Raw genomic sequence first — 17,380 nt, 5'->3', positions numbered from 1 at the left:
GGCCCTCTTTGAGTATAATGAGTGCCTTATCCCGCTCTCCCTCTTACACCCAGGTTCTGTTATCTCAGGTCGTAAATTCCTACAGGAGACTCTTTCCTCATGGCCAGGCAGTATAGTCAGAGAGAGTTTCACAGTAGAACAAAGGAACTTCTACATCACAGAATTTGAGAACTGAACAATATCCATGTTTTGGTGAGTGTGTAAAACGGTCGGAGGAGAATCCAGCTACAACCGGGCCATTTTGTTTTATGATTGTGACCTCAGGAAAGACAATATAGCCACAGAACCATAACTCTGTTTATACAGGAGCCTCAGTTCTGAAGCTTGCATCTTATTATTGTATAAAATGAATGAGTAAAGATGAAACTATTTGTGAAATTATGTAATGTGATTTTAAACTGTTAATGTGAGAGAATTGTATTCATGTTTAAAGTTTCACTAAGTCATTGGCCTGCCCCCATGGGCACAGACATCGATCTGGCGTCATGGGACAGCTTTTCCACAGTTTCGAATAAAACCCCCACCTGGAGAAATCATCTTCAGACCATGCCTACCTCGGTCAGCTGAGGGAGCTAAGGTTTGAGTAGAGACCAGAAAAACCTCAGGACAAGCTAAGGTTGTAATGGTTGCTGAATTCTTAACTATACCAAATGGTTAAACTCTGAGACTATCGATACCGACAGAATAAGAGCAAATCTTCGACACTAATTACTAGTCTGCAGCTAGGAATTATATACCATTGAATGCGAAGACCGACAACTGCCAAAACATCTATTCTATAAGAACATTTCTGAATGGAACTCTGAAGTATCCTTTCTAACGACAGAGACTCCAGCGATGCAAAGAGAAGTTCAGATGACCTTTCCAACAGAAAGACGGACGATTCCAACAGAGATCATAACTACACACTGAGCATAAATAAATATATATTGATTGCAATTATTCCCGAATGAGTGAGCATTCATGTGCAAAGGATTAGTATTTCAATTATTATAATTATTAACTGTGTAGTGTCTTTTGTCTTTCGCACCCGTCTCAGTCCCTTTGTCTACCAAACCGTCATACCGGTTTAGCCCACTAGGGCACATCCCCTATCATTTCCTTGTAACCATATCTACTTTGTTTGTTTGTTATGCATTTGTGATTATTTAGTTAGTTAATAAATAAACGATTAAGACAATTGATGTATGGATGACTGGGTTTGTGCAGATAACCAACGATTTACGACGTTCGGAATGAGACTAACGTGAGGTAAAGAATGATTCATTAATTAGAAGACTAATTGATCAGATATGAAAATATCTGAAAAGTTATATTAGGAAAAGTATTACTTTGTAATCTGAAGATTTTCCTTGGTGCCCCGACTTCCTAGTTAATTACATTTACATTATTAGTTTAATCACATAATAATAATTACAAAGAATTGATTTGATAAAATAAGTCTTCACTTTAATGATGCCAACACAACAGCTGCATCGAGCAGGCTACACTGCTCCCTAACAACTGAAGCATGGTCATTGCTGTAAATGACAATGTGTGTAACGGTCTTCTTCCTCCTCTGATGAGGAGTAGTAGGAAGGATCGGAGGACCAATGCGCAGCGTGGTAAGTGTTCATGATACTTTTAATAGAACACAGAAAAATACAAAATAACAACGTGAAATAACAAAGACCGAAACAGTTCCGCGTGGAACACACAGACACAGAAAATAATCACCCACAAATCAAGGGTGAAAACAGGCTGCCTAAGTATGGTTCTCAATCAGGGACAACGATTGACAGCTGCCTCTGATTGAGAACCATACCAGGCCAAACACAGAAATACCAACTCATAGAAAAACAAACATAGACAACCCACCCAACTCACGCCCTGACCATACTAAAACAAAGACATAACAAAATAACTAAGGTCAGAACGTGACAATGTGTTCTCAGTCAACTTACCTGGTAAAATAAGGGTTCATTAAAAATAGATGAGTAAAATAAAACGTAGGCTACATACTGTCTCTTAGCCTCAGCTCAATGTAAATGAACAACAGTAAAAGCTACTGACCAAATCTAATCAAATTCTATTCGTCACATGCTTCATAAACAACAGGTGTAGACAAACAGTGAAATGTTTACTTAATGGCCCTTCCCAACAATGCAGAGAGAAATAAAATAGAGAAATGATAGAAAAGTAAAACACGTAGTAATAACCAGGACCATGGCTACCGGTAAATTACAGCTAAGTGTTGTCTGAGAAAAAAATTATATATATTATTTGGTGGGTGCTATATTTGTCCTATTTCAAATGGCGAGACTGCAAATGGAGAGTCATTTTAGGATTTAAATGGATGAACTGGTGTCATACTAAATTGTTTCATTGCTTTTAAAAATAGTGGTAGGGAAATTTGTGTAAAAACATCATGATTGAAATGAAAAGTCCACTTTAAAATGTCAGACTTGTTTTGTCATAACTAAAAATGTATAAACCCCTACAAAAACATATGTAATAACAATGAATTATTTTCCTGCTTTGAGAAACTGGTTAAAATGAAAAGCCTACATCTGTATGTAGACTTGTCTGAGCCACATTGGCCCATCTCCTGGTCCTCTAGCGTGAGGACAAGTACACACCTTTTTTTTAGAGTCGTTGGTATGAATAAACCAGGGATCGAACCCCCAACCTTCCATTCTCAGAGACAACACATTAACAACAAGGCCACTGAACTATCAAAGGTGATATTTTACTTAGTAAACTGAAAAGGATTTTTATCTTTTAGGAGGGAACGTGAGCTGGGTTTAGAACGTCGTGAGACAGGTTAGTTTTACCCTTCTTCTAATGTTTTACACTGAATATTGCTAAAACATGACAAGGGTCTGGAGAGGATGTGGTGACAATGGATAGGGAGCCACAATCCTGAGTCTGTGTCAGTCCACTGCCAGCCCAGATATTTGTTTTGGTATGGATCTGTGGTGGGTGCTAACTTGGCAGCAGGATGGCATTGGGTCAGATGTAATATTGAGTGTTTCCAGAGAGTGTTTGTGCCTCTGAGCTTGCTGCCCAATGATAATGAACCACCTAGCTGTGGTGGAGAAAGAAAGCTGTTGCATTAAAATCACGGTTCCCCACTAAAACAGAACAGTTAGTCATATCACCCACTACGTCACAGCCAGGAAAATACTTCTTCAAGTTGTACATTTTTGTCAGTTAGTAGACACTCCTTTCCACAGCAATGAGTGGATACATTTTCTTACTGGTCCCCTGTGGGAATCGAACCCGCAACGCTGGCATTGCACGCACCACGCTCTACCAACTGATCCATCACCATTCCTGTCCCCTTGAGACTGACTGTTTGCTATTCTCCTCTCATCCACCCACCCTCCCTGTCTCCTCCAAATTCTTCTCCTCTTCTCCATGTTAACTCATCCTTTCTTCTCTCTCTCCTTAGATCCCCCAGGTGAGTTACGCCTCCACGGCCCCGGAGCTGAGCGACAACACACGTTATGATTTCTTCTCGCGCGTGGTGCCCCCAGACACCTACCAGGCCCAGGCCATGGTGGACATCGTCAAGGCCATGCGCTGGAACTACGTCTCCACTGTGGCGTCAGAGGGCAACTACGGAGAGAGCGGGGTGGATGCCTTCATACAGAAGTCTCGAGAGGATGGTTAGTGGGTTCTCTGTGCTTTTGTTCTGTTCATTCATCATTCCTCTTGCCATATGAACTGAGGATGATGCAATAGAAGAAGGCCCCTAGTGGTCGAGCTGACCTATTTTCCTTGGGTTTGTCTTCTGAAAGTAGGAGTCCATATGCTGTACACATCTCACCCAAAAACAACAATCTGCACCAATACATGGTTATTTATTACCTTTATTTAACTAGGCAAGTCAGTTAAGAACAAATTCTTATTTACAATGACAGCCTACCAGGACACAGTGGGTTAACAACAGATTTTATTGGCTTTGTTTTCCTTGTCAGCTCAGGGATTTGAACCAGCAACCTTTTGATTACCATTCTCACAAACCATTGGAGGTGGGCGGAATACTAAATTGACATATGGAAAATATAACTTCAATCCAAACTTGAGATATGCATCATGGCTTACTTTTACATTTCAATTTCCTTTTGCATTTCAATTCCCCATGGTTGGTTGGAAATATAAGTATTTCATTTAATTCAATTCTTGATGTGTGATATGGGACGTATATCTTTGGCTATCGGGGGATTTGCTGAATATCAAGTACACAATTAAATTGTCCAGAGAGATAAATCTGTTGCATAGTATGAATGTGGTCTCACAACATATAAATAAATACTGTAAGTTTGTAATAACTCATGGCCCACTTATAGGGTGTTTTGAATGCATCATGACTAAAATAAGCTCAGAAGTTGGTGTGTGTGTGTATTAATTAGCAGATTAAGGCTATTCAGAATCTAGAGAACCCCTTCCTTGTACTCCGACATTCTGAAAGTGAGCACCTACCTGGTTCACTTCTCTTTTTCTTTTTATAGCAGCTTAGGTGTCAAATGCCCTTTCACCTTGATCCGATACAACTGCCTGATTTATTCTCTTCTTTTTATCAACATGCGACTGCAAAAGCGCGTTGAGGTTAAGTTTGGACGTAAACCACATCAGCCTCAAAAACACTAAGAGAGTGTTGAGGTTAAGTGTTGAAGTCAACCGCATCAGCCTCAAAAGCACTAAGAGTGTTGAAATCAAATTTTGAAGTCAACCACATCAGCCTCAAAAGCACTAAGACAGTGTTGAGGTTAAGTGTTGAAGTCAATCACATCAGCCTCAAAAGCACTAACACCGTACCCAAACCATCTGCGAGCGTGTGCTATCGTGATATTGTTCCCCCACACCAAACCTGATCACGACATGCAGGGTAAAATATCAAAACAAACTCTAAACCAATTATATTAATTGGGGACAGGTCGAAAACCATTAAACATTTATGGCAATTTAGCTAGTTTGCTTGCTGTTGCTAGCTAATTTGTCCTTGGATATAAATGGTGAGTTGTTATTTTACCTGAAATGCACAAGTTCCTCTACTCCTACAATTAATCCACACATAAAACGGTCAACTAAATCGTTTCTAGTCATCTCTCCTCCTTCCAGGCTTTTTCTTCTTTGGACTTTATATGGTGATTGGCATCTCATAGTTGCCATGATAACTGACCAAACTCAGTTCATCTTTCAATCACCCACGTGGGTATAACCAATGAGGAGATGGCACATGGGTATCTACTTCTATATAAACCAATGAGGAGATGGGAGAGGCAGGACTTGCACCGCGATCAGCGTCACAAATGGAACTGACTTCTATTTTAGCCCTTGGCAAAACAGATGCTCGTTGGCGAGCGCGAGCGGTGTGGGTGCAATAATTGAATAACATGTATGTTTAAATGTATTTATTTTGGTGTGGCCAGCATGTAAGAGTGTTGAGGTTAAATGTTGTAGTCAATCACATCAGCCTCAAAAGCACTAAGAGAGTGTTGAGGTTAAGTGTTGAAGTCAATCACACCAACCTCACTCTATGATGAGTCAGAAATAGGCGACAGTATGAATCAAATAGTGCCTACACCTACTTTACATTTTGCCATTGTTCTTGCCTTACAGTTGTCAAGGAAGGGGTGTGCTTGTTGACAGACTTTGCAATGCATTACACAATCTGCCAATAGTCTCTTACCAACTCGATCGTCAAACTCCACTTATCAAAACCAGAAAAACATAAAAGCTCTCTATAGGCCTTTTCCTAGACATGTGGGTGTATTTCTGCATTCAAGTAGGCGGTAACAAACAACTCTGACAGCATTGCACATAGCCACCTGTTTACAAAAGCTAACTGTAAATTGAATATTAAATTAGCGTTTTGTCACTTGTGCACAGCGACAACACTTGTCGAGGTAAAACATTTTATATTCAACTTTCAACTGCCAGAGTACAAGCTCTGCAAGTTCTACAAGCTTTATTGTTTCCCTACAGTCCATTAACACAGAAAACAGAGATCATCTGGATATCTCTGTGGGACAGTGTAGTAGAGAAACGCAGTCCCCTCAAGAATTAGAAACAGAAGGAATCAGAATCAATAAACTAGGTTTAATTCGAGGAGTGCGAACAAGGGAGCAGGCAATAAGGTAAATTGGTGTGTCCTAACACTGGCATTTCACTACACCAAAACCAGGTGTTTAACCAACTGCAGATACAGTATGTGATTGAGTATAAGGTAGCCTACATTATGCTAATGAATTACAGGTATATTATGCTATTATATCATCATTATATTATCATTATAATACATTGCATATACAAAGTGCTTTTTTAGAACCCAAAGAAGACACTTTACGTAATGCATCAATAAGGTAGTCTGATGGGTTTTTACATAATGTAGGTTTAGCATATTGCCATTTTTTTTTATAGCAACAGTACCTTTCACTATGGCTAGCTGTTACACCTGTGCAATGTTGTTCTCTGTGCGAAGAATTGCCCTGAAATTATAGGATTGTGTCATGACTATTGAGCAAAAAATGTTGAATAAGTTTTGTGTTGGAATCTCTTGGCCATTTATCTCAGTCAATCAAGCCTAAAATGTTGTTCATACAAGCTGGCTTGGTTGACAGAACCCAGTTTATAGGTGTAGACATTGTTCTGCTCAACATCTACAGAAACAAATAGGGATGTCTTCATCTATAGTAACACAGATGACACATTAAAAGCTAGACACAAAACCATTTTTATCACTACAATAAAAACAATAAAAAGAAGCGTGAGTGAAAAGTGACTGCCATGAGTCAACTTAAGAGCCCTATCTCTCCCTCTCTCTCCTCATTACTCCTCTCCTCCAGTCTCTCTCTCGCACTCCCTCCTCACTACTCCTCTCCTACAGTCTCTCTCTCGCACTGCCTCCTCACTACTCCTCTCCTCCAGTCTCTCTAACTCTCCTTACTAGTCCTCCCCTCCAGTCTCTCTCTCTCTCTCTCTCTCTCTCTCTCTCTCTCTCTCTCTCTCTCATAAATCCTCTCCTAAAGTCTTTCACCTCACAAATCTTCTCCTAAAGTCTCTCTCTTCCTTCTCCTCACTATTACTCTTCTCTCAGTCTCTCAGTCTCTCTCTCAGTCTCTCTCTCTCTAGCTCTCTCTCTCTCTCTCTCTCTCTCTCTCTCTCTCTCTCTCCCGCCCCACCACTTCTCACCTCCAGTCTCTCTCTCGGGCTCCCTCTTCTCCTCCAGTCTCCCTCTCTCCCCCTCCGCACCAATCCGTCAGTCTCTCCCAGTCCCTCCAAGGAGTTTCACTGTACTTGGTTGACTAAGCAGAACGGAAATTAAATGTAGGAGACCTTGGGGTGGCCTAGTCATGTCCCTGACTGTCCCTGGCTTGCACTTGGCTGGGCAGGCAACGGTGAACTGAGACAGACTTGGCCTTAGGTACCCATCATCAATTTACCCTACTATCACTCTCAACCCCTTGACTAAACTTTAAATCACCCAACCCACCCCACCAATCAGGCACAGTCTGGATGTGGGTGTCATTTTGACTGTGGTATGAAAACCTATTTTTGAGACGTCCACGACAAGGCTGAAATAATCCCTGGAGATTGAAATGGACACAGTATTTGTGATTCCTGCGATGCAACTGAGAGATTAAGTATTCCAAACTTGTTTTGGATTAAGTGTCATCCCTTCTTTTTGAAGTGATCTTTGCAATTTTGTGCACTGCAAGGGCTGTTAACCAGACTATTATGTCCCCTTATGTGTAGTAGCCATCACATGCTGTCGGGAAAACATTGTATGAGGACAGGCGCAATGATTAGAGGTGTCCCTCGAGTTGGGGGCTGGGATATGGATGAGATTCTTTAGCTTTAGTAACTAATCCCCATGTAGATTGGGCTTTTGGCAGACCTTTCTAATCATTTACATTACAGGATCATTATCTCATAGAAACTATAGATGATACATTTGAGATACCTCTCACTCTGAACAAAGTCTGTTTCTTTTCAACTAAGTATGAACCTTTTATAAAGGTCAGTCATAGGTTCTTCTAATACACTTCCCATATGGACCTGAGCTGGATCATGTGCCAAGAGAGTGAGCAGCACACTGTGTGTGTGTGTGTGTGTGTGTGTGTGTGCACCCACATATGCCGGGGGTCATTGAGGGGTGCTGTTAAGAGGCTTTTATTATATAATAAATGCACAGAATGCAGACATGTTGTGACACAGGCAGGGCATGGCAGTGGTAGTAAACTGTAGGCTATTAGGGCCAAACCTGTTGAGAGCCATCTTTGACCACAGACTAGACACTCGCTTTGGCGCAGAGTTGTTGACTACTGTGTAACCATGCCTTCAGAGATGTCATCTATCAAGTTAATGAAACACAATGTCAATAAAGACCCTAACGAGATTCCAGCAAGCCATTAGGTTGTCTGACATCAACATGAGAAACTCTCCTGACTGTCTGCGTGTGTATATGTATTTATTATGGATCCCCATTAGCTGCTGCCAAAGCAATAGCTACTCTTCCTGGGGTCCAGCAAAATTAAGGCAGTTAACACAGTTTTAAAACATTACAATACATTCACAACACACTGTGTGCCCTCGGGCCCCTGCTCCACCACTACCACATCTCTACAGTACTAAATCCATGTGTATGTATAGTGCGTATGTTATTGTATGTGTGTGTGTGTGTGTGTGTGTGTGTGTGTGTGTGTGTGTGTGTGCTAATGTTTGTGTTGCTTCACAGTTCCTGCTATTCCATAAGGTGCTTTTTTTAATCTGTTTTTGAAATCTAATGTTACTGCCTGCGTCAGTTACTTGATGTGGAATAGAGTTCCATGTAGTCATGGCTCTATGTAGTTCTGTGTGCCTCCCATAGTCTGTTCTGGACTTGGGGACTGTGAAGAGACCTCTTGTGGCATGTCTTGTGGGGTATGCATGGGTGTCCGAGCTGCGTGCCAGTAGTTTAGACAGACAGCTCGCTGCATTCAACATGTCAGTACCTCTCATAAAGTAGTGATGAAGTCAATCTCTCCTCCACTTTCAGCCAGAAGAGAATGACATGCATATTATTAATATTAGCTCTCTGTGTACATCCAAGGGCCAGCCATGATGCCCTGTTCTGAGAAAATTGCAATTTTCCTAAGTCATTTTTTGTGGCACCTGACCACACGACTGAACAGTAGTCAACAAAACTAGGGCCTGTAGGACCTGCCTCATTGATAGTGCTGTTAAGGCAGAGCATTGCTTTATTATAGACAGACTTCTCCCCATCTTAGCTACTACTGCATCAATATGCTTTGACCATGACAGTTTACAATCAAATGTTACTCCAAGCAGTTTAGTCATTTCAACTTGCTCAATTTTGTAACGTTCTTAGTCCTCGTCGTCTGAGGAGTATGAAGGATCGGAGGACCAACACGCAGCGTGGTACGTGTTCATGATGAATTTATTAAACACAGAACACTAAAACAAAAATAACAAAGAGAAAGACAGAAAACGAAACCGTCCTGTCTGGTGACATACACAAAGACAGAAAACAATCACCTACGAAACACAGGTTGGAAAAGGCTACCCAAGTATGATTCTCAATCAGAGACAACTAACAACACCTGCCTCTGATTGAGAACCATACCAGGCCAAACGCAAAACAAAACATAGGAAAACGAACATAGACAACCCACCCCAACTCACGCCCTGACCAACCTAAAACAGAGACATAACAAAAGAACTAAGGTCAGAACATGACCATTTTCCACATTATTTATTACAAGATTTAATTGAGGTTTAGGGTTTAGTGAGTGTTTTGTTCCAAATACAATGCTTTTAGTTTTAGAAATATATAGGTCTATCTTAATCCTTGCCACCCACTCTGAAACTAACTACAGCTCTTTGTTGAGTGTTGCAGTCATTTCAGTCGCTGTAGTAGTTGACGTGTATAGCGTTGAGTCATCCGCATACATACAGTAGAATCTCTGGCTTTACTCAAAGTCAGTGGCATGTCGTTAGTAAAATTGAAAAAAGCAAGGGGCCTAAATAGCTACCCTGTGTGCAGAATCAAACGTTGTGCCCAGGGTTCTTTCAGAACATTTTCAGCATGTATATAGAAACATTAATAAGCAACTGAAACTTTGATAGAGGTCAATATGGGTATATTTATTTAAACTGTAGGGATTGTATTCACATCAAATTAACCCAGAACTGCCCATTGAATGACAATCGGTAAACAATGAATATGATTTTTATTTTATCATTTAAACTGGACACCTCATATCTCCCTAGAAGACAAATCGCCCAACGAGGCAGTCTGTAATCTAATCCACCATAAATCCATACAACAGATAGGAACATCAGAGTCTGCAACTAACTATGGAGCCATTCTGTAACCTAATCCACCATAAATCCATTCAACAAATATCTGCAGACGCTGATGTTTCTAACTATCAAGGAAGTCTGTAACTTAATCCACTATAAATTCATACAACAGATAGCAGCAGATGTCCCATATGACCTTTTACTTGCAACCATTCACCCTAGTTAAATAATGGTTAAATAAAAAATAAAAACCCGATGCTATGGTCATTTATGTCTTAATTTACGGTCAGACATTAAACAATTGTCTGTCTAACCCTGCAGATGTGTCCTGTTGTATTTCATTTAGACAATTACATGCCTGTTCTTAAATTGGGCCAGACGGACGGAACAGCCACCCTGACCGTGTCTCTCAGGCATCTCTATGGCACAGTGAATGACCGTGCTTCTCAGGCAACTCTATGACACAGGGAATGACCATGCCTCTCAGGCATCTCTATGGCACAGTGAATGACCGTGCCTCTCCGGCATTTCTATGAATGTGAATGACTGTGTCTAGAGATATTATGACATGCCGGTAGAGGCACAGTAGAAGACAAGTAGCTGGATTGTTTTGGGGTCAATTCAATTTAATTTCCAGTCAATTGAGAAAGCAGACTCAATTCAATTCAATTAATGCTTTTCAATTAGAAGAATTTGGAGTTTGGTTTCAGTTCTGAGTTGATTGGAATTTAAAATACATTTACCACAACCCTGAAATTTAAATTTAAATTTACCACTGTAGATGTACAGTACAAGTCAAATGTTCGGACACACCTACTCATTCCAGTTTATTTTTTAATATATTTTTTTACTATTTTCTAAATTGTAGAATAATAGTCAAGACACCAAAACTATGAAATAACACATGGAATCATGTAGTAACAAAAAAAGTTAAAAATATATTTGAGATTGTTCAAAGTAGCCAACCTTTGCCTTGATGACAGCTTTACAAACTCTTGGTATTCTCTCAACCAGCTTCATGAGGTTGTCACCTGGAATGCATTTAACAGTTAATTTAACAATTAACAGGTGTGCCTTGTTAAAAGTTAGTTTGTGGAATTTATATCCTTCTTAATGCATTTGAGCCAATCAGTTGTGTTGTGACAATGTAGAAGAGAGCCCTAATTTGTAAAATGACCAAGTCCATATTATGGCAGGAAAAGCTCAAATAAGCTAAGAGAAATGACAGTCCATCATGACATGAAGGTAAGTCAATCCGGAAAATCTCAAGAACTTTGTAAGTTTCTTCAAGTGCAGTCGCAAAAAACATTCAAGACCCAGAGATACCTCTGCTGCAGAGGATACGTTTATTAGAGTTAACTGCACCTCAGATTTCAGCCCAAATAAATGCATCACAGAGTTCAAGTAACAGACACATCTCAACATTAACTGTTCAGAGCAGACTGTGTAAATCAGGCCTTCGTGGTCAAATTGCTGCAAAGAAACCACTACTAAAGGACACCAAAAAGAAGAAGATACTTGTTTGGGCCAAGAAACACAAGCAATGGACATTTGGTCTGTGGAAATCTGTCGTTTGGTCTGATGAATCCAAATATGAGATTTTGAGTTCCAACGGCCATTTCTTTGTGAGACGCAGGGGAACCGATGATCTGAGCATGTGTGGTTCCCACCGCAAAGCAAGGAGGAGGAGTTGTGATGGTGTGTTGTGCTGTGCTGTGCTGGTGACACTGTCTCTAAGATTTATTTAGAATTCAAGGCACACTTAACTGGCATGGCTACAACAGCATTCTGCAGCGATACGCCATCCCATCTGGTTTACTATCATTTGTTTTTTTAACACGACAATGAACCAACACATCTCCAGGCTTTGTAAGGGCTATTCGACCAAGGAGGAGAGTGATGGATTGCTGCATCAGATGACCTGACCTCCGCAATCACTCGACCTCAACCCAATTGAGATGGTTTGGGATGAGCTGGACCGCAAAGTGAAGGCAAAGCAGCCAACATATTCTCAGCATATGTGGGAACTACTGGTTGAGAGAATGCCAAGAGTGTGCAAAGTTGTCAAAGCAAGTTGTGACTACTTTGGAGAATGTCAAATATAAAACATATTTTTGTTTGTTTAACAATTTTTAAGTTAATACATGATTTCATATGTGTCATTTCATAGTTTTGACTATTATTATTCAATGTAGAAAAATTGTAAAAATCAAGCAATACAGTTTGTTCTACATGGGGAAAGCCTCAGAGAAAGTTTGGGTGAAGAAAGAATGGTCAATTTATCCTGAGGCTGCACAAATATGCCACAAAAGAGGTTGTGAATTACTATAGATAAGGTTAACGTCAGTGTCAGCTAATATATGACTATAATTTTTGGGAAAAGAGATGAAAATAGGCTGTGTCTGGTTGGTAGTCTGGCTGGCTGTGGGAGAGATCAACATTAAGCGGGCACCCAATCACTCGGCTGCTCCGTCGTGTGCCGAGGAATCCAGTTTTGATTCGATTTGTGGTTACCAAATTGCATTTACCAACAGGAGAGGCAATCAATTTGGAGGGGAAGAGCAGAAAATGAAGCATATCAAAGGGTCGAAAATGTATGAGATAATTGGACAATCCATACATGGAATGGTGATATGACTCTGAAACATCCTGGCCACTGGGACAATGAGAATGGAAACAAGAATTGGAGTAGAGCGTGTGTGAGTGTCCCTGTGTGTTTGTACAGTATGGATGCATGCGCATGTCTTTGTGGGTGGGTGGTTTGTAGGCGGAAGTGACTAAATGTTTTCCATTGCAATAATAACTCATTAAGAAAGGGAAAGGTTTTTGTGAAACAGAATCAGAAGATTATGGAAATTGATCAACTCATGCAGCTAATACGGATTACAATTCTACGGTTCCAACTGCTTCTCATTAGAACAAATTTAGAGCACTTTTGTAAACGGGATCAGATTTAGAGCATACACTAATCGACTTCGAAAGTCTTCATATCGTTAATCAAGCAGGACAATTCAAATATTTTTTGTATTATTATTAAAGTTTTTTTTACATGAAGTAACTGAAATACTTAAACGATATCTGTATCTTTTGTGTCATTTAGTAAATTATGTAATATTCTATAATACTAACAAAATATTCTGTATTATTCCTTAATTCTACAGAAATACTACTCTACATTTGATCTGAGAATATACTATTAACTAAATGTAAAGATGATGTCCATTGAAGGCCACGAGTTTGCTTGAAAGTGAATGTCACGCCCTGACCTAAGAGATCCTGTTTATGTCTCTATTTTGTTTTGGTCAGGGTGTGAGTTGGGGTGAGTATTCTATACTCTATAATTTGCATTTCTATGTTTTGGCCGAGTAGGGTTCTCCATCAGGGACAGCTGTCTATCGTCGTCTCTGATTGAGAACCATACTTAGGTAGCCCTTTTTATCCACCTGACTGTTTAAGGCACATATCCTTTAGCTTCACGGTTTGTTTTGTAGTGTTTATTGTTTTGTTCGGCGTCTTTTCTAAATAAAAAGAATGCGTATGCTCACCACGCAGCACCTTGGTCTCCTCCTTACAACAGCCGTGACAGTGAAGTTATTGAAATTCTTACAGTGGTCTTGACTGGTGGAAAATGTAATTACTGTACAGCCTGAACACTGCCAGCCTGAACATTGCCAAAACACTTCTCCAAAAATTGGACTGGTTTGAGTCATTACAATAACTTAGTTTGTTTCAGTTGGGTTGTTTAAATGGTAATTCAACATTACCAACATGTTCTCAGTGCTGAGAAGTTGAAGAGGGCATACACACATCCTCTGTTGCTTTCCCTATAGGAGGGGATGGGGCCCGATACAGCCTACCACAGAATAGCCATGAATTACCTTGGAACACAGATCCTTTGTCTACAGTACACAACAAGGTCTGGGATCAATTCCATTCCAATTCCGTTCTGTCAATACAGGAAGGGAATTCAAATTCTATTCATGCTTTGAAAAACCCTTTTTGAAGATAAATGGCATTTTTTTTCCCATTCATGAATTGAATGTCAATGCATCTCCTGAATGGAATAAATTGAAATGGGATTGACCTAACCCTGCTCCATAATCCCTACAGGGTGAAGATAAATTCTGCATCTACTTCCACGCACACACACACTGTGTGACAAAACCTCTACTATATTGTGAGTGGGCTTTGAAGGTCTGAGACGGGTGCAACAAGTGGCCTCAATGGATTATGAAAAATACGTCACAAAAATGTCTATAATAGAAAAATAAGTACTACTGCCATACCCATAACCATACATTCCCAATCTCCTCTTTATCAGGTATGGCTGGATGAAAGCCCCTGTTAAGTGGAGGAAAAACAAGTCAAACAATCTATCAGGACCTCATTGTGCAGCAAAACACAAATGGAATTAATGTGAACACCTGAAGCCCATTATGGTTGAACACCTGAAACCCATTATGGTTGAACACCTGAAGCCCATTACGGTTAAACACCTGAAACCCATTACGGTTGAACACCTGAAACCCATTATGGTTGAACACCTGAAACCCATTATGGTTGAACACCTGAAGCCCATTATGGTTGAACACCTGAAACCTATTATGGTTGAACACCTGAAACCTATTATGGTTGAGCACATTAATCAGTGTCTCCAGTAGCCTATCTGGAGAGAAGTGAATCAACATGAGCGGTATTGTCACAAGCAGATGGCTCACACCTTCGCTAAGAGACCCTGATGTGAGTCCTTGGCCCCTCGCAACAATGGGAACCCAACCGCTTGGCAAATTTACATAATAATTATTCTGCAGTGTTCACCACTGTCAGACATTTCCAACTATTTTCAAAATCCCCAGGCTTCTTGTAATGGGGCACAAATGTAATTTTGTTTCTGCATGAGGACCTTGAAGGGTCAATTTGGAAATAGCATGGAAGAGGGACAGGGGGAGACAGCGCGGGAGGGGTGGCAGCGGGGAGACTGGTGGAGACGGGGGAGCCAGCAGGGAAGGGGGGGGCAGCAGGGAGACTGGTGGAGACGGGGGAGCCAGCAAGGAAACGAGAGAGAGATGTGGTAGACAGGCTGCTGTCACATGTGACACATAGGATAGATTGTAGCCTGGTGCCACAAAACAACTTGGTGGATGAGCAATCTTACAACACAGCTATCTGAAATCACTCAAACCTTAATTACGGAAACTGGATTCTGAAGATTTTTTTTACATTTAATGCTGCTCCATGAATAAGATTTCCATAAGGTAATAGGTTGCACACTGAGATACAAATAGTATTGCGATTGGCCTATTAGTGCTGATGAGGTCGGGCTGATGTTTGAACTCGGGGCTCAACAGTGAGGATTGATTGAATGAGGGGTAGAGAAAAAAACAGCTTTAGTTTAGAGCTGTCTTTAAGGATTCCCACTTTCACCTTCATTGGTAGAACCCTGCACTCAAATTCTAAACAATTGTGAAAATGATGAACCTGCAAGAAAACACAAATTATTTGTACATATGCAGTATTCTATTTACTGTTGATGGATTAGAGGTTGATGGATTTCAGCATCACAACAAAAGCAGTCATGGTAGATTGTTTACTTTTTCCTCAAAACAGGAACAAACAAGATGCTTAATTCAACAATGTGTTGATGGAATTCTTTCCTGTTTCTTTCCCAGCAATCATCATCATCCTTCTGTTAGCCTAGCTGTGAGGAGCTGCAGCCAACTTGGCACCCAGGCATTTCTGATTGTTCCCCTTTGGATTTACGCATCACAGTCTCGTTTTTTATGTGGGACTGTTTCCGCTACAACAGATTCATATAAACAGTGGACCTCTCGCTGCTTTATGAGAATGTGTTGCTGTCTATCAGTCTCCTCGACAAGCGGCAGGAGTCTGTTGCAGCATTATAAAATGTCATATTTTCTGCCAGTACAGACAGAGATACAGGCGTAGCTATTTCAGCTATTTTAGTGGCAAGAGGGGAAACTTAACATGAATTTGTTTGTTGCTGTTTAAAAGTTGATTGCATTTCTCCTGTTCTCTTTGCCAATATCGAAATTCCGTCGACGAAGTAGCAAGTGGCTAGAGAGGTATGCAACTTTATCTGCAAAATTAATCTGAACGCCTGGCTTGGCTGGAGTTCAAGTATTTAAGTGTTATTGGAGACATTATGCTGGAGCCTTTAAGTTATGGAGGCTCTGCAAGAGTGTTTCCAATTTAATTTTGAATGAAGCGCGCCGCAAGAGTGATTGAGTCTGGCAGGAATCACAGGGTACAATTTTGACATAATGTCACTTTGACTCAGGGCGTGTAATTCCCCTTACCAGTGACAATGTGCTGAACAGAACCTTCTAAAAAAGGACAGGGAGAGGAGTTGCTAAATGAGAGAGTTGAAAGTTGCAGAGACAGAAAAAGTTCCAACTTTCAGAGTCATCTAACATTGTGAGACTTGGCACTTTGGAATCGATTTTGGCAGGACGTTACCATAGCAAAGAGGGGAAGATAGGAGGATTGATTAGAGAAATTATCAGTGTACTATCCCATAAGGAAATATTGGGTAGATAAGGGTAGATAATCTTGCTAGTGAAAAGAACCAAAGGTAAATTTGCAGGAAGGTCTGTATTCGTCAATGAGTGGTCAAACAAGATCCTACTGTAGGATGAATACCTCAAAGAATACCATCAATCTTCAAGACCTTACAGTTTGCTCTTGTACTGTCAAAATATTTGAAAAACACCGGAGATAATTTAAAAAATTGTGTTTACTGAGGCAAAGTGTTAGAGTGAGGGCTAGTTGAATGGAGGGCACGCAACTGAAATCAATATAGCAGCTATAACCATTTGCTGGGTTTATTAATGGCTTGGCACCAAGCTTGCAAAGAGAAAAACACCCACTTGCATTTAGGCAATGCTCCAGCTCCTGCGGCCCTCAATCCCATATCAATCATCTAGGTGAACATTTTTCTCCGATTTTCTCAGCAATGATCTGGCGGCTTAAATTCCTCCCCCCCTCCAAAGAAAAAAAACAATCAACAAATGAATGGCATCAATTATGTGATAAGGCTGCCAGGATACACAAATGATCTAGCATGGGT

The 17,380-nt window shown here is 40.5% G+C and overlaps 1 protein-coding gene across 1 annotated transcript in view; it reads left to right on the top strand.

Moving 5' to 3' along the window:
• LOC110494726 (metabotropic glutamate receptor 4-like) overlaps positions 1–17,380 on the top strand; it is a 273,107-nt gene that overhangs the window by 170,761 nt on the left and 84,966 nt on the right. Inside the window, exon 3 of the mRNA XM_090206402.1 lies at positions 3,434–3,650. Coding sequence (XP_090062528.1) covers positions 3,434–3,650 — 217 coding nt within the window. The remainder of the gene's footprint in view (positions 1–3,433; positions 3,651–17,380) is intronic.

The sequence above is a fragment of the Oncorhynchus mykiss genome, chromosome 17, assembly GCF_057628025.1.
Source record: "Oncorhynchus mykiss isolate SJ-2025 chromosome 17, ASM5762802v1, whole genome shotgun sequence".
Taxonomy (NCBI): domain Eukaryota; kingdom Metazoa; phylum Chordata; class Actinopteri; order Salmoniformes; family Salmonidae; genus Oncorhynchus; species Oncorhynchus mykiss.
Note: the sequence above shows the minus strand (reverse complement) of the source record. Positions and strands in the feature narration are given on the sequence as shown.